This window comes from Cynara cardunculus, assembly GCF_001531365.2.
Source record: "Cynara cardunculus var. scolymus isolate 2C chromosome LG 15, CcrdV1, whole genome shotgun sequence".
Taxonomy (NCBI): domain Eukaryota; kingdom Viridiplantae; phylum Streptophyta; class Magnoliopsida; order Asterales; family Asteraceae; genus Cynara; species Cynara cardunculus.
The window spans coordinates 16290511-16318047 of record NC_037542.1 but is presented as its reverse complement, the minus strand read 5'-3'; the positions used below and the strand labels follow the sequence as shown (position 1 = coordinate 16318047).

Genomic DNA, 27537 nt, shown 5'->3' with positions numbered 1-27537 from the left:
ACACACACATATGTATATGTATATGTATATGTATATGTATATGTATATGTATATGTATATGTATATGTATATGTATATGTATATGTATAGACAAGATGGTACTCTTTAAATCATGAGATCTCTAAGAATTAATACATTATGTGTTTTCATCTATGTTTAAAATATTATTGTGATGATTAACATATATTTATTTCACATATTCGGTTCATGATGTAAACTTTTTTGACGTGCTTATGAAACAAAAAACTTACTTAAAAAAGTTTTATATTATGAAATGAATACATATTAAACAAACACGTTTTTAAAACAAATATATATTAATCAATAAATCAAATACTATATTTAATTGAAAAATGTCATTCGAAAACAAAACCTTAGGATAAAAGTTGTCACATATCTTACAAATTTTAGAGTTTTCAAATAATTAACCAAATTGATTTTACATTTTTATATCTTTAAAAAAATATTGACGTCACAATTTTCCTAAGAAAAGCTTCACTTAATTATCCATTTAAATATTATTTATTAAATATTATTTATTGTAAGTCATGCCAACAGCGGAGCATTAAAAATGATTCATTTTTCCATCATTATCGACAAACATTAAAAATTAGAATTAAATAAGTGATTATTTTATTTTGGTCCTTTTACAAATTATTTTCAATATTTTAAAGAAAATCAAAAGGAAATTCTTAACTACGTGACAGAAGTTTGATTTTGATGGATGGCGGAGATAACCCTAGAAATTTAGCATTGCAAGTTTTGGGCCAGAAAAGAGAAAAAGTAAAGAACAGGGACTGAATATGTTGATTTTTGAAAGTGAAGTCCAAGGGATGGTTTTTTAATAACCAAAGCTTATTGAAGCATTAGGAGAGGTTTTGTATCCGAATGGTTATACGAATTGTTGGATAAATTGAAGGATTGCCATGTGAAATGATGTATATGCATATAAGTACCGAAATTACGTAAAGGGAATGGAAGAAAACGAGTAAAGGTTTGTTTGTTAGTAGCTTAATAAGCTTAAAGAGACTCACAACATATTCGATCAACTATACATGACTGTTTGGTAGTGAATTATTAATGATATAGAAAATGACTTATCCAGTAAACTTATAGGAGAGAGGAGGGGCTTTAAGGTTTTTCCAAACCTATCCAAATTTAAAAAAATACGCTTCGTTCATTTTTTGAAAATCCCTTCCTCCCAAACAAAAATCTTTTTAATCTATACAGACAAATTAATTGACACGAACAACTTTATTCATACATGACTTAATAAAAAACCAACCAAACAGTCATAAGATTTGTCCCAGAATGGCCAAGTTTGTGTAATAGACAACCATTGCATGATAGCATTGACCAAGGGTTAAACGACACAAAACGTGATCAAAAATGTAAATTTTACTTCGATCTAGTACTAGTATGTTATGAATGATATTAATACTCGGGAGTTGTTTGTTAGTAGTTTAATAAACTTAATATAACTAACAATTTAGTTAGTCAACTGTACATGATTATTTTGGTAGTGACTTAATAATATAAAAAATGACTTATTTAGTAAGCTTCTAAAGAAAGCTTTATACAAAAACCCAAGTTTTCCCCTAACATGCATCATCCAATTAAAAACATGCTTCTTTCATCAATGAAAAACCCTCCTAAACAAAATAATCCGACTCTATACAAACAACTTCATTTATACAACCAACCAAACAACCCCTTAGATGTATGGCAACAATGTTTACGTAGGTTACAAGCGAGTGAATGACAACTAAACCTACATTAATTCGAGGTGAGTTCAGTATAACTTTTGGTACACACGCATTTATGTTTAATTCATGATTACAGTAATAACTAAACATTTCATAGTACAATCCAAGCTGAGCTATATCAAGTTCATCAAGCACATGTCATTTTGTCAAGTTCAATATCAACTTTGTACTTTTTCCTTGTAAAATTAAAAAAAAAAAAAAGGAATATTACATCTTGTAAACACAACAATTAAATCTTTTCCACCTACATACCAATTAATTTGTAGAAACACCAACATCATTTTTCACACAAAAATTGATGTATTTTGAGCTTTTCAGCCATAAAATATTGATGATTATATAAACCACCTTACAATCCAATTAAAAATCTCTTAAACCCAGGTCCATTGCATCCATTTAACCATGTAAAAACAAAATAACACTCAAGTTTCAAAATAAAACATTGTAAAGATACAAAAATATTATAAAAGTTTAGTATTATTTATACAATCCTTATATATATATATATATATATATAAATACATGGGGTTAATTATTTGAGAACTCCAAATTTTATGAGATCCGTAAAAAATTCTACATTTAAAATTTTGTTTCATATGATTTTTTCACGTCAAAGTATATCTAACACCTCATAAACATAATACATTATGAAAATTACCCTGCGCCTAAGTGGATTTGAAACCGAGACCTTCAACACCGTAACTTTCAAAACGCCTCTTAACAACCGTCGATCCATATCACTATTATGAGTTTATAAACCTTTTATAATATACTTGAATCAGCAACAGCTTTCAAATTAATCCCCAAAAATTAATAAATTATAAATATATATATATATATATATATATTTATCTCTTCGGCAATCTGATTTGAAGATCAATTTGTCTTCAAAACCCATCTTCAATTCGGCCATTGTGTTTGAACATCAATGCATCAGAATCACCTTTGTTCTTGAACAAGATTCTTCTAATTTCTTCTTCATAGATGGTCTAGAATCATGATTACTTCTGCTACTTGCGTTTAGGGATTTTTCATCATCATACATTTGGAATGAAATTCTCTTCCCTGCTTTACAAACTCCATTCCTCAAATCTGACCCGATTCCCGTTTCAATTTCATTCCTACCACCACCACCGCCACCGCCGATCTTAAAGCTTACCTTTTTTCTTTTCTCCGGCAACGTGCTGATTTCGCAGCTGCTTGTTCTGATCAAACGCGACTTCTTCTCCCATGCGGTTTCGACTTCACTTGATGCAGCAACAACCGGTTTTTCTTCTTCCCCGTCGTTGATCTTAGGAAAAGCCGGCAACCATCTCGGAATGTGATTCCATTTAGCACTCTCGTTGGAAAAGCACGGTGGATTTGACGCAAGTGCAGGGCACCGGCGAGGCAAGGGTTTTGAGAACGGGATTTCGTGAGTCCAATAGACAAACTTCATCGTGTCGCGGAGGAGCGATGAATCGCTGAGTAAATTCAGTCGACTTTTAGGCTCTGAGTTTCCATGGAATCCTAAATCAGTATGAAGGTCTTCCAATGCACGAACGATGTCGAGAAGGTTACACTGCGTACGGCCGGTGGAGGTAGCGGAGGTAGCGGCGGACTTCGCCAATGATTGAAGGTATCTAACGGCAACGTCGGTTAGGGTTTTGAGTGCGGAGGTTTCAGCACCTCTATACCCGACGGACTGACAGGTCTGCGCGACGGCGATTCTAGCGACCGCCGTATGAAAATCCGACGATTCCAAATCACCGTTCGACGACGGCGACGATGAATTATTGAGTTTCTTCTTCTTCATCGTTACGAGGAGAATTCAAAACCCTAGTTCTTCACCTTCTCTGCTTGGAGTAGAATTTGAATCTGCTACAAAGGGGATTTTTCGGAAACCGACAATGGGTTGTTTAAGCTTGTTTATTGGGCCATAACCCAAGTAGAAAATGGGCCATTTTTAAACCATTTGGGCTCAATTATTTTTCTCCACAATTTATCATATAATATTATATTTTTGCAAAAAAATTAAAAATTAGATGCTTTTTTTTATTTAAATTTATTTATCCTTTTTAATAAAAAAATGTATCGAAAACGATAAAAGCATGATCAACGGTTATGTTTAAACTGAGAGTTTGTTTCAACAACTATGATATAAAATATGCCAAAAGACAGAAAACGAGAGAGTGGAAATCTTAAATTTAAATGAAAATCTCTAAAAATTAATATTTAATAAAGAGATAATATTTAATTTTTTTTCTATTAATAAAGGATATTGATATTGAATGTTTACGAGAGAAATAATATTTTATTAAATATATTGAATATTTAATAATATAATTAATACCAGAATATCTAAAATAGAGTAACGGTTGGTGTTGGATGTAATTTTTTTAGAAATTTTGTTTTAATAACCTATTTTAGGAAAACAATAGGTATGTGTAAGATCCCAAATTGATTGGGGGAACAAATGTTGATTTATAAGATATTAGGTATCTCCTCTATTATACGTGTTTTAAAAACTTAAATCCAGGTGTGGATGAAGCGAATAATATTTGGTACTGTTATTCTGAGATGTTATAGATGATATCAGAGACAGGAACCAAATTGGTATGCGAGCGAGGATGCTGGGCTCCCAAAAGGATGGATTGTAAAATCTTACATCAGTTGGGGGAGGGGGAGGGGGGAACAAAAGTAGATAATATTTGGTACGGTTGACCTGAGATGCTACATTATGTTTTAGAGATGCTCTAATCTTGTTCTGTTAAGGTTTTAGTTCTTTTGTGGGAAAATAATTTGTACAAGGAATGCTTTGTGTTGGTGATTTTAGTGTCATTGGTTTCATTTGGTGTAGGAGGTAAATATACGAGAGCTAAAGGGATTTTTACTTAGTTTTTTTTATGCAAGTTAGGAGGTGCGGAGTGCATATTTGTATAAGACTAGATTGATCCCGGTTTCATTTAGCGTAAGAGCTAAATATACGTATAGTATTCTAATTATAAACCCCGAACATTCGTAAACGGATACATTTGATAGTTTTCTAATAATAAAGCCTAAACATTCATAAATGGATACATTTGATAGTTTTCTAATAATAAAGCCCAAACATTCATAAATGGATACATTTGGAAATATATAAACCAATACAAAGTAACCAAATGGCCTTTTGCCTAGCGGTTTGTGAGTCTTTAACCTTCTAATTATTCAAATCTCATCAAATGTAAGAAGGGCGTGTGAGTTTATTTGTTCTATTTACCGTATATAAATTTTATATATTTTAAATATCGTATAATAGGATCCATTTTGGAGCTCAACTTGTCATGCACGTCGCACCACCTCCCTTGCTTGGAAAAAGGATTTGACCACTTGGAATGTATATTTTTGTACAAAAAGACGTTCTTGACTTTTTCTCGTGTACAACTTATGCATGCGTTTAAGGTCGTTGAATGTTCCAAATCAGCCATAAACCTGCATTCTTGGCGTATTTAATCAATATGAACTGAAATTAGTCGATAAGAGCTTAAATTTTATAAAAAGTTATTTAAATATATTCCTATAACTTAAAGAATACAAATTTGTCAAAATCAGAGACAAACATACGTAATACTTGTGCTTGTTAGTCATGTACAAAAAACTCTCTTTCCTTTGACTTCATCTTACCAAATTATCATCGTACAAATCTTGATTTAAATATTTTACTCGTTATCTCCGTTTGGTATGCAAAGCTTGATTTAAATATTAGATTGACGAAGGTGATGTAAATAGGTAAAAGCACTATACAATGTTTTAGGTTTTTAACTGTATTACATATGAGCATTTGATGTGTATTGGACTCAACTAAGACCTGTTAAACCCAAATCAAATTTTTTCTAAAGTCCAATAATAACAATGACATCGGATAATGTGTTTGCATATAAGTAAGTATTGCATACATGTATGTGTGTATGTTGGACTCGATAAAAAAATTATAAACCAAAAGTATGAATAAAGAAAAAATAAAAATAAAAATCCGTTGAAAAATTGTTTGCCAGAAATCAATAATTTTTTATTTTAAAAATCATGAATAATTTATTGTTTTATTTTACCGGCGCCACAGGCATCCGCCGGATTTTTGAAATAATAAATTTTAATTTTTAATTATTTTCGGGCGGATTATCGACGGACGTTAATTTTAAAAAACTGATCAAAAATCCGCCGAAAATCCGCCGGTAAATTATATAATCAGAGTTAATTATTTCGAGAAAATTTAATTTGTAAAATCTGTCGAAAATATTGTGGGGAAATATTTACCGGCCGAAATCAAAGAAAGTTGATTTTTTTGTTGTACGCGGGTAAATTTCCAGTGAAATTTTCCACCAGAAATACTTAATTTTCTAATAATGTCTCAATCATATTCAAACGAGTTAAAATGTCACACCAAACATATAACAAGAAAAATTTTCCTATCATTCAGTATACATAACCCACCTCAAAACAACCTAGTACAAGCATGTCAATCAAACGCCAAGATTTGAAACACAATTACATAAATAGATAGAATATAAATAAGTTATTAAGTTTGTTTACCGTTTGTCTTATACATTGTTAAATGCATCTCTATCTCAGTTATTACTTCCTCACATATATCAACACTGAAACTCATTTTTTACCTTTTGAATGCATGATTTGATCGAATTCCAACGTTAAAACAGAGAGGATATAATAATATATAAGCATTTTGCTTGTCTGGTCATGCACGCACGCTTATATTACATCTAGTCTATGATTTTTTGGTCTGTGCTTTGATGTTTGTACAACAACGTACAACTGTTAATTTACATGAATTTTTGTTCTTCAACCATCTTCTCATCATCTTCCTGCTCTTCAATGGCGGATCTCCTCACACGTTTTACGCCCAGTGATACACCAAACAACCGCGGACACATCTCTTCTTCAACCTCCGGACCAGTGGCGCTACCTTCAACCGCCTTCTCTTCTGATCCATCAATTTCCATCTCCGGTTGATTTGAAACGAAATTAGACATCAGATTAACAACATTGCTACACAAGCTTCGAAGATGACTCAGTTCGCATCTCAAGTTGGAATTCTGTTCCTTCAACCGTTCGTTTTCTTCTACGAGATCCGTCTTGGTCGTACAAGGTTGGCCGTGGATCATCGTTATGATTGGTGACGAATTTGATGATCCGGCGAGTTCTTCACTTGAATTTGCAGGAGATGTTGGGATTGGAAGACCTACCAAGGGGATTGCTGTAATTACTGCCTGTGTTGCCGAAGTGGTGGTAGAGATTTTTCGACGGTGTATCTCACGGAGGAGAGTTTTTTCGCCTCTACGGAAGTAATCATTCGCGAATTCCCAACGATCAGATACGGTCTTCCTAAATCCCTACATTTAAACGCGAAAATTAATAAAACTAACAGCAAACCGAATTCATAAAACGATGAATCTGATTCGATTTTTTGTTCGAGCAAGTTCTTACATAAGTGTTCAGCTGTCGAATAAAGCTCGAGAAATTGTTGTGTTTGAAGTATTTCGGAAGCAAGTCTCTAGCAAATTCAGCCGGTCGCCAAACGACGAACGCGTTTCCGTGTTCGTTCCATGAAATCATTTCGTCCGATGACGGATCGTCAACAAGTTGGTATGTTTTAGTCAAAAAAGGCGTCGGAATAGTCCTCTGCGACTCTCCTACGGTCAATTCACCGGTTTTTCCAACCGGTGACGTCGCCATTGCTGCCGATTACAGATGACTGCACATATAAGAAGAAAATTTCAAACAAATCCAGATGTATTTCTGGCACAAGAATTGAACCTCTCTGACATCAATTGAAAATTCTGTAACCGATTTTCTCTCTCTTTTTTTGCTTTCAGAAAAGAACGCCGAGGACGAAAGAGTCGCCTAATCAGCTTACCTGAGAGCAAAAAAATCACCGGCGAATACGCCGGAGACACAACGGAGAAGGTAGGAAGATTGGCGTGATTTCTAGAAGGTTCTTGGTGGTGGTAGTAAACTATGGAATCGGTTGCCGCCTGTCGTGGTTTCGAGAAGGATATTTAAAGCAAAACACATCTAGACAAGGTATGAAACGGTAGCTGTGGTCCACCAAGGAAAAAGCGCATTTACAAAAATCTAAAAAAGAAAAAAGCTGAATATAATTACATATGCTTATAATATTTAATCTCCATAAATCATTTAAGACCCGTATCTTAAATAATATATTTTTGTTATACAAATTTATGGTAAAAGTTAGAAACTTTCTTTTTTTAAATAAAAAACTATTTAACTTTTTAGTTTAAAATATTTATTCCATGGATTTTTTAACAGATAAATTATCAAATTTTTAGAAATTGATTACATACATCTTTTTAACCCAAAAAACTTGGTTAAGAAAGTTTTAAAATAAAAAACTTCAATTAGTTTCAAATTTAAAATAAATTATATAAAATTATAATAAATCAATCTAATTTGCAGGGGTAAAAAAGAGAAATATATATCTCTCTTCTCTTCCTATCAAGTTTAGAGAAAAAATATTTGAAGTTGATTTTTTTATATTGTTTCTTTTTCTAATTTAGATTCTTTAAAATTGAAAATTAAAGTTGAAAATATTTAAAAAAAAAATATGTATTCAATTTCACAGATTATTTATTTTGAAGATTGTAATATTAAATATATATTTAAATAATCAATACATTTAACAAAATATTGTTTCTCTATCATTAATATTTAATTTTAAAGTTTTTTATCAATGAAAAATACAATAAAAATTTGTTTATCTCTCATGATAATTAGTTTTTAAGAGTTCTCAAATTCTGAAGAATTTTGTTCTATCTCTCATACTTTCTCCATTTTGTTTTTTTTTTTGTCAAATATATTCGAAATTTTTATTTCTCTATTTTATAGAATTTGTTGGAGTAAAGTAAAAATAAAACTTTCATTTTCTCTATTTTAGAAAACTAGAAGGGTACTCTCGCAATGTAGTGAAATACATCTTAATTTTAATGTTCTATTTTATTTTTTGTTTTTGTCGATGTTATAATACGATTTTATGTGTTTTTAAGAAAGTAATAATAATTTTATTTTTGAATAAAATATAAAAATTTGAAGATATCATAAAAATTTTAAAAAAAATATCGATGTTAATATCAAATCAACTATTTAAAAGTTCTATTTTTTATGTAATTTCTTTAATTTATTTATTTTATTATAATTATTTTTGGTTTAATAATATAACATTTCATAAACATAATAGTTAAGTATTCTGTTAGAACTCAATGATTATCCTAATTATATTTTAGATTTTTTATATTTAAAATAAGATCTTTATCCTGTATTTGATAATTTTTATCTGTAATTATTTATACGAATTCAGATACAGACCTTTAATAAGTTGTATTTACGCACAATATACTTGTAATCTTGAGTTTTAAGTAGCATGCATTAATAAACAATACTTAATGCATAAAAAATGGTTTTTAACAGTTTTTTTGTCAAATATTTTATAATATAATATTGATTTGTTGAAAAATACAAAATAATCTAAAAAGTATGCCAACAAATTACTTAATTCTTATATTATATAATATAGTTAAAACAAATTATCTAATACAATTTATTATATTAAAATAAGTAGTAAATAATTTTTTTTATCATTTAAATTTAGTCGACATTATATAAAATAATAATAATTCTATCTCATTAACATGATTAAATAAAATAATCATTTATCTCTCCTATCATCAAGTTTTAGAGAATTATCTAAATTTAGAGTTTTTTCATGGTTTTTTTTTATTTTAGACAACATTATAGAGAATCTTTTGAAACAATATAGAGAATAAAACCTTCATTTTATCTATTTTAAATATTCTGATAAAAATGCTCTAAAACCAACAAAATTTATCTTTTGAAATGAAGTTTTTGACTTTTTTTTTAAATGAAGTTTTTGACTTTTTTTTTAAAATAAATTAATTAATAAACTTTTTATTTAAACAGATAAAACAATCTATAAGAAAGTTCAATAATTTTATTATTTTAAAAAAATTCAAATACTAATCATTCAAAATGAAAAAAGTTTTTTATTTATTTTTAACTTTTTTTAATTGGCAACATTGTGAATAAACAAATGAGTCCTTTTATTACGTTAATTATCTAGTAGCAGTAGCGGCACATGTCTTTTAACCGGGGTGGCTGTACTTAAGGAGAAGTGGAAAAAATAAATCTTTAACATAATGGACTAAGTTTTACCTATCTAAAAGATAAAAATTTGTAAGGTCTTTGACCCCGAAGGGCCCTATAGGCCTCTGCCCCTCCTAGTAAAGTAACAACTTTTTTATTTTTATTGATAAATTTTCTTTGTTTTTTTTTACATTTTATTTATTTTAAAATCTGGATATTTTGTTGGTAATAAATGAGGTGGTTGATGGGTTGGAAAAAAAAACCCTAATAAATCAAAGGAACGAAATTAGAGTTAAATTTCTAGAAACAATTAACTTCGGAATTCTTGAAGTGGAGGTTGTTGATTTTGAGAGCAAAACGTATCTAAGAATACGACTTTTCTTGACTTTTTAATTAATTTATTTTTTTAATTGTAAATATTTATATGAATCACGAACAGTCATACAAAGTGACTGAATTAAACTATGGTTGTTTATTTATATTGTAAATTACGTCTCGTTTTCCAATGAGTTTTTTTATGGAAGAAATTATTTGTGTGAATTATGATGTCTGTATAATTAAAAAGATTTTTATTTGAGAGGGTTTTTTTATAGATGATTTGAATCTTCACTTCGGTAAGCGGAGGGTTGTCAGATAGAGATTATCGAATAGCGTCTTTTGACGAACGATATGAACAAGAAGCTTCGAGAAAACTGGTGTTTTCTGAATTATATGAAGTCAGTAAGCAAACAACGAATCCATGGGTATCGAGTATTCAGGGAAAAGTAGAATATTTGAACAACCTGTTATAATAAGAAAGAATTATATCTTGAAATTAATTCATCAAGTTGATGATAAAATCCATAGGTGTTCCAGCGGTTTTTCATCTTTTTTTAAAGCCGAAAATAGGTCTTGAATCTTAAGCACAGTTCATATATTCGGAATCGGTATGGTTTCATAATTTAATTGAATAGATGTATCTAGGAAGACTTCACTTTGAATTGACTGTTCCTAGATACATACGTCGTGATATTTTATTTCACAATTGAATCAACTTGAAAAAGACCTAAAAATTAAGCATCTATCAATAGGTAATGTTGCACCAATACCCAACCAAAGGGCCACTGTTGTACCATTCAAAAATACGGTTGTCGCTACTGGACGTGGAAATGGATTTTGATAATCCCGCAGGTATTGAAACCAATAAAAGAACACCCAATAATTTATCGGGTACTGTAAGAAGTATTCAAAATACAGGAAAGAAATACCATTCGAGTAATATTTCCAAATGAGTTGTAAACGGATAAAAAGGATAAGTTGGAAAAAAAATTGTTTTCTAGCATAAAACTTGCCCCTAAAAGCTTATTAAATAAGTTATATTTTAATTATCAAGTCACTTCCAAATATCCATGTGTAATTGATCGAATAAGTTGTGAGTTTTATTAAATTTATTTAGCTGCTAACAAACAGCCAAATAGGTCTTAGTTACATTTTATGATAATGCAAAAAAAAAAAAAAAAAAGAACCACAACTTAAAAACATGTTTTTGAGGAAAATTAATTAAAATAACTATTTTCAGACTTTATATTCATCTCTCAGTCTTTTCTCTCTCAATATTTCAAAATGTCATTATATCTGCAAATAACAACTCTTAAACTTACAGAGGGGTCAAACTATAAAAAAAGTCTCTGAACCAGGGAACCAAATCTGTAAATTAGTCTCAACACTTTCCTAAGTGGCACATTTTATCTAATTTACAAATTTGGTCCATGCATTTGCGGACCTAGTTCATAAACTTTTTTTTTACATCTTGATCTCTCCACAAATTGAGGAGATACTACTTATGAATCTAATAATATTTTTAAAATTTAGAAAGAGAAATAACTGAAAGATGAATTCAATAATTGAAAGTTACTATTTTTAGTAGTTTACCTATTTTTGGAAACCTTTCGAGGAAATAAACACATGAACAACTTTTTTCATTATTGTTCAAAATTGCTGGTTTTTATAAGAGACAACATTGCTACCCAAAAATACCTAAAATATCCATATTGAAGAATTTTATAGAAAATATTCTAAGAGCATCTTCAACGATATACTTTATTTTTTTTTTCAAAATAGAGCATTAAAAAACAATTCAATCTATCATATTTTAACAATTGGTTTGAGTTTGGCTCCAAAGGACAAAAGTACTTGAAGATCCAGGTTCAAAATAAAAACCCCCTTGTGACCACAGAGGTTCAAATGCGGTGATTCTGGACTATCTGCAAAACACATGGTCGTCCTGGAATTAGTCGGCTTGCATAGCGAGTTGGGTATCCAGGTTGATCAAAAAATATATATATATATAACCCCACCAAATCCACCTCTTGCAATGAAGCAGTGGTTCGTGTCATCCCATACCCTTAAGTAGGTTTGCCCCTGACCAACTCGATATTCTAGAATTAGGGTGAACATGGTATGGTATCAATTTTTTTTTCAATATATTACATACCAACCAATTATAATTGGTACGCAGAATTTTATACCATGTACCAACCAAGTAAACTTGGTACCAACTTTTATTCGATTGGTACATGTTGGTACGGTTTTGTACCAACATCGCAAAGTTGAAGTTACAAGTTTATTTATACTGACATATTTACTAGCTATAGCTAGATCTAGATGTACAAAAACACCGAGTATTCAAATAACATGTTGATATGTGTTCTACCACATAATTCTTTTGCTGAGTTTGTAGCCAGACAGAATTGCAGAAGCTGCAGTTATAAAAAATGCAACAAAAGACATGCAAACACAAACCATTGCTGCTTTCATCATTGATGTGTTCTTTGCTTCCACCTCTTCATGATGGATTGCTAATGCTGTCACTGAAGAGCATGAAAGTAGGAGGTAGCCTGCCAACTGTTTCATATATATATATATATATATATATAAGGTTAAATTTATATACAGATAAGAAAGAGATCCTACAATCAAATCGGTTTTAAAGGACGTTAATTATGTCTAAATGTCCTAATAGACTGTTTTTACAAGACCTAAAAAGTTTACAGAACCAAACAATTGTTGTATCGTGTAAAATTGTTACAATAAGATGATAGGACGCTTTTGACTGTCTTAACAATTTTTTTAGAACATTTTTGAAATAAAACGTCATATTAAGGTTTTTCTATGACCTTGTAAAAACAAGTATTATGTGAAAAGACGTGTTTGAATGTTTGTAGGACAAGAGTCCTCTATAAAAACATCTAATATGACGCTTTTTTTTATTTCAAAAATGTCCTAAAAGACTTGTTAGTTCCAGTTACCTTATTGTAAAACTTTTACATCAGACATACAGTTATTTGGTCATGTAACCTTAGGTCCTATAAACCTCTCTACTAGAACATTTAGGGGCTGTTTGGTTGGTTTTCCATCAAGTCCTGTATGGATAAAGTTGACTGTGTGGAGTGAATAGATTAGGAGGGTTCATTCATAGATGGGGGGAGCATGTTTTTTAATTGGAAGGGGCATGATTTAAATTTTTTGGGCTTCCTACATAAAACTCCCCTTGGAAGCTTATCTGAATAAGCCACTTTTTATATTATTAAGCCACTACCAAACAGTCATGTATAGCTCCATGACCAAATAACCTGTGAGTTCTGTTAAGCTGTTAATAAACAAGCCCCTAGACATATCTGGTGTCCTATAAAGCTGATACTGTTGCAGCCAGGTATCATGATTCGAGAAAGATTTCTACATATAATTTTAGGACTCGTTTACCTGATCAAGAACGAAGCTAACGTAGTCCGAGGTCCTATCGGATATGAAAATGCCTCTATAAGCAATGTCGGTAACGCCTTTAAAGAGTTGATATGCAGAGTAGACGAAAACCAAAGTGGTCACCACGAAGCTGTATCTGCAAACATAATTTCTCATATTACTACATCCATCTGAATCATTCAGCTCAACTATAAAAAGCTTCAAATTTGAATAGGATCTATCTGCTAGTTCATAACTACAAGTTTGTCCTTTTTTTCTTCCTTTTTCAAAATTTCAAGACCAAATTGGAAAGACTTTAAATTAAAGAAAACAGCTTGGCTCACAATTAATTGTGGATTCCCAATTCATTTTATAGCCATTTTTCTGATCAATTAACTAAAACAACTAATTTAGTAAGTTGCTAAAGTGCTACTTGCGAAATGCTGACTTTAGCAAGTAACCCAGTAGCAAGCGGGTAAGTAACGTTTAGTAGGTAGCGTGTCACTTCCACGTCAGGATTTCGTAAGTAGCAGTTTCACAACTTGTGAAATAGCTACTTTATGAATGTTATACTAAAAAAAGGTGGATTTCGCAGGTTGCTAAATTGCTATTTGCGAAATCTTGGTTATTTCGGTTAATTGAGTAGAAAAACAGCTATAAAAAGAATTAGGGAGTTCAAAATGGCTATTTTGGATAATTTCCTTAAAAACAACTAGAAATTGTCCAAAATAGCTATTTTGGACCCCCTCGATATGTTTTATAGCCGTTTTTCTAATTAATTAACCGAAATAGCCAAGATCTAACAAGTAGTACTTTAACAAACAACTGGAAGTTGTCCAAAATAGCCATTCTAGGCTCCTCTCGATATGTTTTATAGCTGCTTTTATAATCAATTAACTGAAATAGCCAAGATTTAACAAATAGCACTTTAGCAACTTGCGAAATCTACTTTTTATGAATTTAATATTCATAAAGTAGTACTTTAGTAGGGCTATTCGGTAAAGGCTTATTAAGCCATATAAAAGATGTGGCTGATTCGCATAGCCATACCTTTAAGTTCGGTAAGAGCTTAATCGGTCATATAGGGGCTGATTCGCTCGGCTAATATATCACACTCCTATCCACTCAGCCATTACTTTTCCCCAACTACCTCTCTCCCCAAACATGCCGACCATCGTTCTCCAGCTCCGATTGCTCGTTGAATCCTCCATCTCACACAGCTTCGATAGAGAGAGGGAGTTCGGCTAGAGAGATTGGTGAGGCAAGCCGAAGAGAGGAGAGGCGAGAGAGAGAGATCGGTGAGCGAGATAGTGAGAGTTCAGGGAGGCAGCCATCAACAAACAATTTTATTTTACAACTTTTATAATTAAAATTCATTTACACAAAATTTTTATCAAACACTACAAAAATATAGACTAGGGGTAAAATGGTCATTTCTGACACTTAGACGGTTTATTCAGCACGACAACCGAACAATAACTTATCTGTTATCATACAGACAACTATATCAATACAAACATCTTTATCCATACAAGTCTTAATAGAAAACGAACTGAACATCCCCTAAGTTGTTAAAATACTACTTTGCAAATGCTGACTTTGGCAAGTAACCATTTAGCAAGTGGGTAAGTAGCATTTTAGCAAGTAGCGTAAGTGGCACTTCCATATCAACATTCTGCAAATAGCACTTCAACAACTTGTGAAATAGCTACGTTATAAATATTATATTACAAGAAAGTGGATTTTACAATTTACTAAAGTGCTACTTGCAAAATCTTGGTTATTTCGCTTACTTATTAGAAAAACAGCTATAAAATGAATTAGGGAGTTCATAACGACTATTTTGGACAATTTCCCTGAATAGAACTTACACGAATTCCGGGTATTCTTGGAAGCTCCGCTCATCTTCATGACCATCGTTCGGCTTATCTTCATGATGATTGTTGTTAGACATGGTGGCAGCGAGTGCCAGTGAAGAAGCAAAAGAGAAAACCAGCACCATCGCCCTACAAAAGAGACCAGACATACGAATAGAAGGTCTAGACGAACTCCATCTTGTAGAAGCAACCGAAAACGAGAACGGGGACGGCGTGGGGACCACCATGGCCGGAGACGAGTAGGCGGCGGCGGCAGCAGCTGCACTTGGAGAAACAACAGCCATCATCAAGACACCACTTCCTTCCTTCATCTGAGATCACCTGTTTACCCTCTCTAAAGCATCATCCCCATAACCATCTTATATTTAATTGCGATCGGGTAGAAATAAACCTAATATCTATAAACAAATGCAGTCAACAAAACCCCCTAGAGAATTTCTTAATTACTCGAAACCCGTCTTCTAATTAAGGTCTTCGAAAGAACTATAATCTATAAGGGGTTGTTTGTTTACCTCTTAATAGTTCCATTAAGAGGCAACCTCTGAATCGTTAAGAGGTGAATTATGTTTGAAAAAAAAAAGTGTGCCTCTTAATGGTTTTAAAACCCTCTGAATGATTTTGTATCCTCGGCCTTCCTTAACCATTAAGAGCCTTAATTTCATTGTAAACAATTACCACCAAACAATTATATTTCATTTTGCACTATATCATGAGAAGCCTCGTAATCATTCTGACCACTTAATGATTCTGCACAAAACCATTCAGCAACTGGCAAACAACCCCTAATAGACCGTTCATTAGCACCTTCCAAGAACATGTTTATATAGGATAACAAGCATCTTTAGACTTATATAAGGTAGCAGGTTACAGAAAGAGACACCCCTTTTATAAATTATTCACCACTTGAGAATACTATACAAGATTTGGATATAAATAATTACATAACAGAAAAATAAGCAAATTGGGTGCAAATCTTGATTATTTTATTGGGTTCTTGAACACCCTTTTTATTGATACAGTAAAGAGAGCTATCAAGATCATGATCATGGGAAACTATAGAGACATAATATGTATATATACATACAAATTTTGGATATATGATTACAAAACAGAAAAATAAGCAAATTGGGTGCAAATCTTGATTATTTTCTTGAGTTCTTGCACACCCTTTTTATTAATACAGTAAAGAGAGCTATCAAGATCATCATCATGGGAAATTATAGAGACATAATACGTATGCATATATATATACATACAAAATTTGGATATATAACTACAAAACAGAAAAATAATCAAATTGGGTGCAAATCTTGATTATTTTCTTGGGTTCTTGAACACCCTTTTTATTACTACAGTAAAGAGAGCTATCAAGATCATCATCATGGGAAACTATAGAGACATAATATGTATATCTATGCATTATAGATTGATGACATTAGTAACAGGTAATTCAGTATGATCAACACAAATTGAACTAAATTTGATAAGTTTAAGGAGACTTCCTATGGCCAAAATCGCTTTCGGATTGATATCGTGTAATGCCCTCGCGTACAAACTTCTGGATGCACGACAAGCAGCTTCATATAACTCGATATTCTTCTTGTTGTTCTTGTTGATACCCATTAAACAATGCCCTAAAATTCTCAAAATTGGTTGCAGCATCTCCCATGGCAGAAGAACCCTCCCTTCTTTCTTTTCTTTGCTCATTTCACCTTCTTTCCCCTTTTTATCATCGTCTTCAATTTGATCAATGTTTGGGAAATCCTTGTAGAAATCCCCATCTTGACCTGCCCAAATTATGCAAAATTCACACAAATCGAGCTTCGATTGAACAGGCATATCGAGAATTTTGGAATGATATAATTCGAGTGCGACTCCGATGATTCGGGCTCGTTTGGTGGATCGGATCGTTCCTTGGGGCTCCAAACCCGGAGAAACGACGACAAGATTAAGCTCCGTTGAATTGCTTTTGTATGGATGTTTGCTTTCATGGTAGACGCTGGGGTGAGATAGATCTGGAATGTTGACGGTGGTTGCTTGGCCGTTACGCGACGTCGTTTCGTGAGCGTAAATGGCTAACAAGACGGCTTCGAAGCCGGCGAGCGGTTTCCGGTGAGGGATCCGCAAGAGATAGACGCCAGCGATGATGGGAAGGAAGCGGAGGACGACGAGTTGGAGGTCGATTTTGGAGGTGTGGAAGGTGTCGTAGAGCCAACGACAGAGTTGGTTGTCGCCGGCACCGGAGTCTGGTTGACGGAGGTGGTTGGAGATTTGGGCGGCGAGATCGGGGTCGGTGAGGAGAGCAAGGGCGGGGGTATTGGAGGCGGAGACCGACGAAGGGACGGCGGGGAGGATAGTGGCGAGAGATTGGATGGCGGTTTGGGCTTGGGAGAAAGAATCCGACCATGATACTTGCTGTTCGGCGGACATTGACGGTGGTCGTCGGAGGTGATTTACCTTTACCGATGGTTAATGTTTATTGGGAGGGTGGTAATTTTTTCAGGAGAAAAGGGTGGATGCTTTACTTTTTAATCTCAAATATTTACACCAATTCATATCAACTTTCTAATAATACCAATTTCCAAAATAACACCGACTTTCTAATAATATCCAATTTTCAAGCCAAACTTATCGATTATATCTCATTCATGCGGTAAAATCTAATACCTGTAAAATTGTCCGATGTATTTTTAACTAAATTCAAATATTTTGAGAGATTTTTTAAAGTTTCTGGTTGATTTCAAATAACTTTTTCAGTTTTCCTACTTAATTTCAAGTGACTCTTTTGGTTGATTTGATGGTTTTTTTTTCCATTTTTGGTTGTAATATATGATATTTCATAGCACCTTTCAAAGTTTAGTATGGGCACATTTCATACCTAAGATAAGTACTTGCAGAATTTGGTTAAACATATGCACAAGATCTACTGACGCCTTCATAGGTTCGGTCCACTCTTGTATCATTCCAGTATTGTTTTAAATTATGCGTCGTAACGGTCATTGCAACCCAAGGCTGACTTCGATACCATGTTAATCCTCATGCACACTATTAAACATCAACAAAACTAACCTTGATTAGTTAAGTTAGTTCAAGTGGGGGAATCCTCCAGGTTATCGGTTTGAGTCCCACAAGTCTATGAGAGATTTTCCGGTCTGTATTTCAAGGTTCTTGAAATTAGTCGGAGGTGCTGGTCCAGACACCAACGACTTTAGAAAAAAAAACCCTTACAAAACTAATTTACCAAAAACCCCAACATTGCAATTGCCGAGAGGAGGAGCTTAAACTATGGAAGATGATATTATTATTATTATTTGGGAGCCAAGAATTCACAACCAAAGAAACACACTACGTACGCCTTTGTTTCTTATTTCTTCTTCTGATATCCCCACGGGTTCTGTCTTGCCCAATTCCATTGATCTCTGCACATCTCCTCGATCCCATATTTTGCCCTGAAAATTATTATTCGTTAATGCATTTTTTCACTACCTCTATTGCAGTTTTGACAAATTAACTAGTTAGCTGATAGCTATGTTTTGCAAGTTGTTTCACTTTTCAATAACTTCAAAAAATAAACTAGTTTATGGTCGTCAAACATAGACTAAGGGGCCGTTTACCCAAACACTTACCCGACAAGTGTTTATTAGTAAAAGTCAAAATATTCTAACTTACTTTACCAGGTAAGATTGTAGTACACGTCCAAATGGTATTGTACAAACAATTTACCCGGTAAGATTCTACGTCCTTATTATCACTCTTACCGAGTAAAATTATCGGCCGATGTCATGTTCATCCAGTAAGGTAAATGATCGGTAAGTGTTTAGTTTAGTAGATAGCCCCTAAATAAACAACTTAGTAAAAATAATTGTCACCTACTTCCAATTGAGTTCTCTTGCAGCTTTATCAGTCGACGCATAGACTTCTGTTGCATCTCCTGGCCTTCTTGAGCATAGTTTTATCGGGATTTTCTGTAAATATATTTATTTATTATGAACTCCATCATAATCTACAAGGTTATGTCAATGGTTAGTTAAGTTAAGCTGCAGGAAGAATTGGACCTTTCCGGATGCTTTCTCAAAGGCAGTAACCATTTCAAGCACAGACGTCCCTCGACCCGTCCCCAAATTGTAGACAGAACAACCTAAACATCATACACACACACACACATATACACGTCATCAAAAGAGGTTAAGACGATAAATGATACCACTTAATAACCGTTTAGCTGACCTATATCTTGTTGCTTGTAAAGCTTTTTCAGTGCTGCAACATGACCATCGGCCAAATCCATTACATGGATGTAGTCCCGCACCTGTTAGCAATCGTATGTATTTCGCATAGATAATTGATTGTATAAGCTTTCCTGTAATGAATGTAGCCTAAACTGGCCCAATAACTTTGGATTCAACTTAACAATGGTAGAGATTGTTGGTAGCCCACAACTTTGAGCTCAACAATTTACTTTTCTATTCATATGGAACGAGTTGTTGCAAAATGAAAGTAGAAGAATATATTGATACATACCGCAGTGCCATCTTTTGTAGGATAGTCATGACCATATACATTCAACTCTGGTAATCTTCCAACAGCTACTTGTTGTATATAAGGCATCAGATTATTTGGTATCCCTTTTGGATCTTCACCAAGTTCCCCACTTTCATGAGCTCCAACAGGGTTGAAGTATCTCAGCAAAATAACTTTCCATTCGGGATCGGCACTATGAATGTCTCGAGCTATTTCTTCAAGAAACAGCTATACGATTCACCAAAAAGATTCTGTTAAAATGTGATGCGAAACTTGAAGTATATTTTCTAGAGAACTCTTTGGGGAGGAGATAATTTCTAGAGAAATCTTTTAGGAGTAGATATTTTCTAGAGAAATCTTGTGGGAGATAGGTAGTACCTTCTATGAGATTCCTTAGAAAAATGGGAGGTCATCCTTGTGCCTATAAATACCTATCACCCTTAACCATTCAGGAATCCCCAACACGTTATAAATACATAGGGACATTCCAATGTTTTTAAAGACCCTATTACACCTAAAGCTTTTGATAAATTACAGAAGCGATGATGAGGCAAATTACTTTTATCTTCTGATAGAAATTAGAGAGGCACTAAAAATGGACTATAGTTTTACATTCATCGATGAAAGGCCCTAAACAATGTAAAACTGGGCCCCAAAATTCAAAATCACACATTTAACATGCTAAAGAACGGTCTTGGAAATACACTCTTGTGAGCATCTTTGAGTAGTGAGAGGCTGAGAGCACAACACTTTGTTCATCCAATAAAGAGGTTCGATATTTGTAAGTCGGGTAACATCCTTTGTACTCTCTATTTCGTCTAACACTCCTCCCTTTGAGTGGAGTACACTATCACATTGATAGTGGAACCACGTAAATTCAAGGTTGTCTCTTTTGTTTATGCTTATATTTTGTTTTCGTGTATTTGATTTCTTCAACACGCCAAGATAAGGTCTAGTTTGTTCCATAATGGTTGTTAGATTAGGACTCACTTTGTGAGATTATTGGGTCGTGAGATACACTTAATCCCAACAGATTCAATTTATAACATTACAAAACAACTCCAATCACGTAAACAAAATAAGTCATCTTCACGGGTAATACCTTTGTCCGTCCATATGGATTCATTGCCTTCAATTCGAAGTCCTCATTACACGGAATTTCCTTGGGCTGTCCATAAACAGTTGCAGAAGACGAAAAAACCAACTGCAACCCCAACAAGCAATGACAAAATCAAGATCGGGATTATAATAATTTTGTGAATCATGAACTCAATATCATTGATAGACTACATGATAAGTAATTGAAATCAAGCATAGATTCAAGACGGACCTTCTTACAATTGTATTCAGCCATAACTTGGTAAAGGGTGATCGATCCAATCAAATTATTATCAAAATAACGGAATGGATGGAGTACGCTTTCACCCACAGCTTTGAGTCCCGCAAAGTGTATGACAGCATCAAACCTACATACCATTAGTCAAGCCAAGCATTTTGATAAATTACCATTCAAAGATCCAAATGAGAGTCAATAGTAACTCAATGATGTAAAACAACCATTTTTGTGTGAAAATTGAAGATGAAGGTGCGTAAAAACGTAATACTAGCAGAAAAACGACATACTTGGCACCCGAAAACAACTTCTCCAAATCTTGCTTATTTCTGATATCACCCTGTAACCAACAGTTAACACCAAATCTAATTCAAATTCCTATATTTGGTTACCCATAAACTCAACAAATAGAAACATAATCGAAATCTAACTCAGTATTATACCATGAATCACACAAACAAAATCTAAACCCCAGAGTCGATTTGAGTACTATTTTTCTTTGCTTCCGGAGGATGACATACTAAACTTTGTCCAAAGACGTGATGTGTTGATTCATCATGGTAATTCAGCACATAAAAACAAATTTTATGTGAATTTGATGAACAACGTCTTGAACTTAGGGATAAATACATATTGGGCTATGACTCGTCTAGGTTATTTTCATTGAGTTGGGTTCAAACTAGAACAATTTCAAAATAAGGGAACTCAAGAATGGCCAATTCACATGAGAATATATACTGAAATCACGTCAATACAGCCGCGACCTAGATCATGGGTCTAAGTCGCCGGCACACCCTCGTGTTGACAGTGTTGCATAATCATTCGTGATTTTCATGTATAATCACATGTAATTTGGTTGTTCTTTGTGTTCTCTTGACCCTCTTCTCATCTGAATCTCCATTCATCCTCGTTTAATCATCACAAACGTATTTTAATTTAACACGTAATTGAATATACATACTTATTTTTTCTAATTAGATTAGTATTTAATAACAACCTTGTATACACTAAAAATGTTCATATGAGCTGTTTTCATACTACTAATTAAACCACTTAAATAACAAAAGAATTCAGACATATACGCAATTTTTGAATAGAAGTAGTTGCAGCTTTTAGGGTAAACCCTACTGACCCGTTCCAATTACCAATAAAACACAAAAAATCAAATACAGTTAAATGTAAGGTCCTAAACTCGCGATCATACAGTAAATCACGCAAATTATCACTTGGAATTTCCAAATCACAGATTCAGGTAGCTCTTCATTCAGTTTAATTTACAGAATTTCTAAAATTCTAACAGATAATCCAATAATTGTACGTAAACAGAACATCTCAAGGTTTAAAGTAGATTTCATTTTTCGTGAAGATTACACAGAATGAATCGAAAATTAAAATGAAATGAGTGAGTGAAGGAAATTACCAAATGAAATTGAAGATTGAGTGAGAGTTGAGGACCGACTAAATCTCTGACCCTATCAACAGCTTCTTCGACAGAATTATCAAGGTTATCGATGATGGTAACCTTGAATCCTTGATTAAGAAGTTGCACAACAGTGTGGGTGCCTATGAATCCAGCACCTCCAGTCACTAAAATGGATGAACCCTCCATCACACACACACACACAGAGAGATGGAGATGGCGATGAAAATGGAAATGGAGATAGAAGAAGATGAGAGAGAATATCGAGAGAGGAGGAAGATTACGGAAATCAAGGAAGGCGGTTTGTTTGTTTTCAGGGATAAGCGCGCAAAATATATACAGTGGCACTGACAAAAACAAAAAGAGATGTAAACCTTCCATAAAATTATGAAAGTCACCCTTTATGTGTTTTTTTAATCTATAATTTTATTAATATATATTATTTTAAAATGTATTTATTTCACATTTATTTATTTTTAAATTATAAAATATTTAACAAAAACTCATAAAAACCATATTTTAGGTATAAGATATTATTTATTGATGTATATTACTTAAAATTCAATATTATAAGTAAATTGTGCATAAGTACACTTGTTAAGCTCTATATTTGAATTCACGTAACTAATCGTAGATAACTATAATCAAATACAAGATAAAATTCTCATTTTAAATATATCTAAAATATAATTAAGATAATTATTGAGTTTGACATAATACTTAGTTATTATCTTTGTAAAAATTATATTATTAAGCCAAAAACAAATTACTTCGTCATTAAACCTGAATTAAGTTATAATAATAAAAATTAAATTAAAAAATTATACAAAAAATGAGAATTTTTAAAATTTTATGATATATTCAAATTTATATTCAAAAAAATCATTAATACTTGCTCAAAACGACATAAATCTATATTATAATACCGACATAGACCAAAAAAATAAAATAAAATAAAGCATTAAAGATATATTTCGTTGCATTGCGCGAACACTTTTCTAGTATTTTATAATGCAAATATTTTTCTGTATTTATATGATAAAAAATACAATTGAAAAGTTATGTATTATAAATCATAGGTTTACGATGATAATAATAATGTATGAAGTTCTTAAATTATTAAAACATCATTTTAAAGTAATAAGAAATAATTATTATGATCGATTATAATAGTATTTTAATATTATTCTTTTTCTATAAATATCAAATAGGAAAAAGAAGTAATTGTTGATGAAAGGAACATTTAAATAAAAACAAAATAGTACCGTGTTTTTTGTAAACGAATTTCTTATTAGTACTAAAGGAATATCTGGTTTTGGTTGTATTGTAAGAATTTATAATTCTTTTATAAAAAAAAATAAGAGTTAAATTATTTAAAAATTACACTCTAGATTTAATTTTAAGAAACCTTTTTATTTTAATAAATTTAATTTCAATAATATTATTAAAATAATTTATAAATTCATTATTCCAATGTGTGTATATATATATATATATATATTAAATTATTTCAGTATATAAATCCATTATTCCAATATATATATATATATATATATATTAAATTATTGAAAATATGGAGTAATATATTTATCTTAATTTATGAAGTGATATAGAGTTTTTTCTATTTTAGAGATCATTGTAGAGTAACTTTTGTAGCAAAATAATCTTCAAAACCTTTATTTTATTGTGGCTCTTGAGGAAGTTCTAAGGGAATGTTTGGTTCGTAAAATAAAATGTGGTGGAATTGAAATCCATCAAAGAAATATGGTTTTGAAGAAATTTGAATAGAATTTGGTCATGTGTTTGGTTGTCAAGAATTGTACTGGAATCTTGTAAAAGAATTGCAATATGCATGTGTTGGAGGTGGGGGTGGCGGCTGTGTCAACAGGAGTAGTGGTGTGGTGGTGTTGGGGTCGGGGTGGGTGGCGGCAGTGGCAACGAACATTAGTGATGTGGTGGTGACTGTGGGTGGTGGGATGTGGCAACGAACATTAGTGATGTGGCGGTGACTGTGGGTGGTGGGTTGTGGGTTGTGGCAACGAACATTAGTGACGTGGCGGTGACTGTGGGTGGTGGGTTGTGGCAACGACAATGGCAGTGGCACAATGAAGGTTGGTTGAGAATGGGGGTGGCAGCCACGATGATGGAGGTGGTGAAGGTGGGATAATGGTGTTGGTTAAATTGGATGTAAATGTTATTTTTAAAACCGATTTATAAAACATGTCACACTTGTCATGAAATAGAATTCATTTCATTCACTTATGTCATGCAGAGGAGCAACATAACATCGTTATTTTTTTTTATACATGTTTAAATTGACACGTTATAAATATGTTTTATAAAAAATTAATAAATCACATTTCATAACAAACCTGATCCAACAAGAAACACCAAGAGCAATCATATAAGCGATTGCTACTCAAATATGTTCAATTTAACCATAAGGGTTGTGCCTGATTGGTTTGAGCTTGGACTTCAAAGATCAAAAGTGCTTGGAGATCACATATTCAAATCCAAGGAGTAATAAAAATTCCCTTGTGGCCACTGAGGTTCAATCCAACTGATTAATTGAATATTTTTGATTATTTGAAAATGAAATAGAGTACTCTGTTCGTCCCAAAATAATGTCTACTAATCAAAAAGGCACAAAGTTCTAAAAATATGTGATGATTAGGCTTTTTAATTAGCAAAAAACACTTTTACCCTTAATTTAGCTAGAGATTTTAGAATAAACTACGATTTTCGTCCTTGTAATTTGAAAAAGATTGTGATTTTCGTCCCTATAGTTTCTACTTCATTGTGATTTTCGTCCCTATAGTTTCTACTTCATTGTAATTAATTAATGTATAAATTAAAATACATATTTATAATATTAAAATAAATTAAAGATAACTTTTATGATTATTATTTTATTAAAAAAATATTAATTTTATTTTATTTATAAGATTAAAACAAATTAAAAATAATCGATATTATTTTACTATAATTGTATTGACATGATTATTAAAATTATATTAATATAATTATATTTTTAATTTGTTTTAATCTATTAAAACTAACCTTTATTTATAAGACAATATCAATTATCTATTTGCAAAAATAAAATAAATAAATAAAAATTAAATCATGTGATTTTGTCCCAAAAAAATCACATACAATCGTGTTCTGTTAGAAGGTTTACATCAAGATTTTGGGAACTCGATTTGCGTTTCCGATTAAAATTTGATCGCAATTCAATTACGTGTACACTTCAAACTATTTTTTTATAATTTCATTTTGTAATTAAAATAGTTTTTTATAAGCAAAATAATTAAAAAAAAATTAACTTTCGTTTAAGAAAAACAATCGGTGTTAAAATTACTCATTCAATAATGATTGCTATTAAACTAAATTAATATATCTATACTATATTATAAAATATTTGACAAAAACTCTTAAAACCCATTTTTTATGCGTAAAGTATTGTTTATTAATGCATATTACTTAAAATTCAAGATTACAAATAAATTTGTGCTTAAGTACAACTTATTAAAGCTCCATATCTGAATTCGTGTAACTAACTGCGGATAAACATAATCAAATACAAGATAAACATTTTATTTTAAATATAAAAAATCTAAAATATAATTAAGATAATCATTGAGTTCTAACAGAATATTAAATTATTATCTTTATAAAATGTTATATTATTAAACCAAAAATAAATTATTTCATTATCAAACTTAAATTTAATTATAATTAAAAAAATTAAAGAAATTACATAAAAAATGAAAAAATTTAAATAATTGATTTGATATTTATATTGATATATTTTTTTTTCAAATTTTTATGATATCTTCAAATTTATATTTTGTTTAAAAATAAAATCATTATTTTTTTCTTAAAAACACATAAAATCGTATTATAACATCGACAGAGACAAATAATAAAATAGAACATTAAAATCGAGATGTATCTCGCTGCATTGCACGAGTACTCTTCTAGTTATAATTAATGTAATAATCAACATATATTTGTTTCATAATGTGTTCATTTCATATGTATTTGATTCATAATCAAAAACTTTTTACATATATTTTTTGTATCATAAACATGTTAAAAGGTTCATATTATGAATCGAGTACATGTAAAACAAATACAATATAAAAAAATATATATTAACCATTATATTAAAATCCATAAGATAGATTTATAAGAATGGGTTGGGGATATGGATGATGGGATAGGATTATAGGAACAGGGTCATTTATTGGGAGGGTCCCAAATTATTGAAAAATCCCACTACTTTACAACTCATCCCATTAGAGTCTTAAAATGTTGAAACCAGTTTGTACGTATTTTAACTGATTAATTTATATTATATCAGAAGCGTATTCGTGTAGTGCAACTAAAAAAATCGTAATTTTAGTATTTCATTTTATTATTTATCTCAGTCGATGTTATAATATGGCTTTATGTGATTTTGAGAAAATGATGATGTTTTTATTTTTGAATAAAATATATGTTTRAAGATATCATAAAAATTTGACAAAAATATATCGATATTAGTATCAAATTAATTATTTGAAATTTCTCATTTTTTTGTGTAATTTTTTAATTCAATTTTTTTTATAATTTAATTTATGTACAATAACGAAGTAATTTATTGGTTTAATAATATAATTTTTTTATAAAGATAATAATTATTTATTTTGTTGTAACTCGATAATTATTCTAATTATATTTTAGATTTTTTATATTTTAAAA

At 31.6% G+C, this 27537-nt stretch overlaps 5 protein-coding genes across 6 annotated transcripts; all 5 read right to left on the bottom strand.

Annotated features, from left to right (window-relative positions):
- Positions 1-2626: 2626 nt before the first annotated feature.
- LOC112528108 (transcription initiation factor TFIID subunit 8-like) lies at positions 2627-3594 on the bottom strand. The gene has a single exon (XM_025139030.1). The coding sequence runs from the start codon at positions 3559-3561 to the stop codon at positions 2692-2694; it is 870 nt and encodes a 289-aa protein (XP_024994798.1). The 5' UTR covers positions 3562-3594; the 3' UTR covers positions 2627-2691.
- Positions 3595-6350: 2756 nt separating this feature from the next.
- Positions 6351-7883, bottom strand: LOC112528109 (heat stress transcription factor B-2b). Of its 2 annotated transcripts, XM_025139031.1 has the most exons (3): positions 7660-7822; positions 7230-7497; positions 6351-7135 (listed from the first exon to the last, which is right to left on the bottom strand). In XM_025139031.1, the coding sequence occupies exons 2-3, from the start codon at positions 7476-7478 to the stop codon at positions 6566-6568; spliced, it is 819 nt and encodes a 272-aa protein (XP_024994799.1). In that variant the 5' UTR covers positions 7479-7497; positions 7660-7822; the 3' UTR covers positions 6351-6565. The 2 variants fall into 2 exon arrangements, with proteins under 2 accessions (XP_024994799.1, XP_024994800.1); XM_025139032.1 differs by having other exon boundaries at positions 7230-7883.
- A 4479-nt stretch (positions 7884-12362) lies between these two features.
- Positions 12363-15957, bottom strand: LOC112528045 (CASP-like protein 4A4). Its single transcript, XM_025138935.1, has 3 exons — positions 15512-15957; positions 13662-13797; positions 12363-12803 (listed from the first exon to the last, which is right to left on the bottom strand). The coding sequence occupies exons 1-3, from the start codon at positions 15826-15828 to the stop codon at positions 12609-12611; spliced, it is 648 nt and encodes a 215-aa protein (XP_024994703.1). The 5' UTR covers positions 15829-15957; the 3' UTR covers positions 12363-12608.
- An 834-nt stretch (positions 15958-16791) lies between these two features.
- On the bottom strand, positions 16792-18477 carry LOC112527434. The gene has a single exon (XM_025138096.1). The coding sequence runs from the start codon at positions 17945-17947 to the stop codon at positions 16937-16939; it is 1011 nt and encodes a 336-aa protein (XP_024993864.1). The 5' UTR covers positions 17948-18477; the 3' UTR covers positions 16792-16936.
- Positions 18478-18753: 276 nt separating this feature from the next.
- LOC112527433 (bifunctional UDP-glucose 4-epimerase and UDP-xylose 4-epimerase 3) lies at positions 18754-23099 on the bottom strand. The gene is made up of 9 exons (XM_025138095.1): positions 22792-23099; positions 21662-21711; positions 21369-21504; positions 21141-21242; positions 20039-20266; positions 19745-19826; positions 19573-19655; positions 19391-19482; positions 18754-18966 (listed from the first exon to the last, which is right to left on the bottom strand). Exons 1-9 carry the CDS (start codon positions 22978-22980, stop codon positions 18882-18884), a joined length of 1047 nt encoding a protein of 348 aa, XP_024993863.1. The 5' UTR covers positions 22981-23099; the 3' UTR covers positions 18754-18881.
- Between the last annotated feature and the right edge of the window lie 4438 nt (positions 23100-27537).

What these genes read in the sequence shown, in the direction of transcription:
- LOC112528108 (XM_025139030.1), bottom strand. Translation starts at nt 3,561, where the DNA reads ATGAAGAAGAAGAAACTCAATAATTCATCGTCGCCGTCGTCGAACGGT.
- LOC112528109 (XM_025139032.1), bottom strand. Translation starts at nt 7,478, where the DNA reads ATGGCGACGTCACCGGTTGGAAAAACCGGTGAATTGACCGTAGGAGAG. An exon ending in TTCGACAGCTGAACACTTAT is followed by an intron (nt 7,136 to 7,229) that starts GTAAGAACTTGC and finishes GTTTAAATGTAG; the next exon opens with GGATTTAGGAAGACCGTATC.
- LOC112528045 (XM_025138935.1), bottom strand. Translation starts at nt 15,828, where the DNA reads ATGAAGGAAGGAAGTGGTGTCTTGATGATGGCTGTTGTTTCTCCAAGT. An exon ending in CAAGAATACCCGGAATTCGT is followed by an intron (nt 13,798 to 15,511) that starts GTAAGTTCTATT and finishes TTATGTTTGCAG; the next exon opens with ATACAGCTTCGTGGTGACCA. An exon ending in TTAGCTTCGTTCTTGATCAG is followed by an intron (nt 12,804 to 13,661) that starts GTAAACGAGTCC and finishes TATATGAAACAG; the next exon opens with TTGGCAGGCTACCTCCTACT.
- LOC112527434 (XM_025138096.1), bottom strand. Translation starts at nt 17,947, where the DNA reads ATGTCCGCCGAACAGCAAGTATCATGGTCGGATTCTTTCTCCCAAGCC.
- LOC112527433 (XM_025138095.1), bottom strand. Translation starts at nt 22,980, where the DNA reads ATGGAGGGTTCATCCATTTTAGTGACTGGAGGTGCTGGATTCATAGGC. An exon ending in TTACAAGCAACAAGATATAG is followed by an intron (nt 19,656 to 19,744) that starts GTCAGCTAAACG and finishes TATGATGTTTAG; the next exon opens with GTTGTTCTGTCTACAATTTG. An exon ending in TTGAGAAAGCATCCGGAAAG is followed by an intron (nt 19,483 to 19,572) that starts GTCCAATTCTTC and finishes ATATATTTACAG; the next exon opens with AAAATCCCGATAAAACTATG.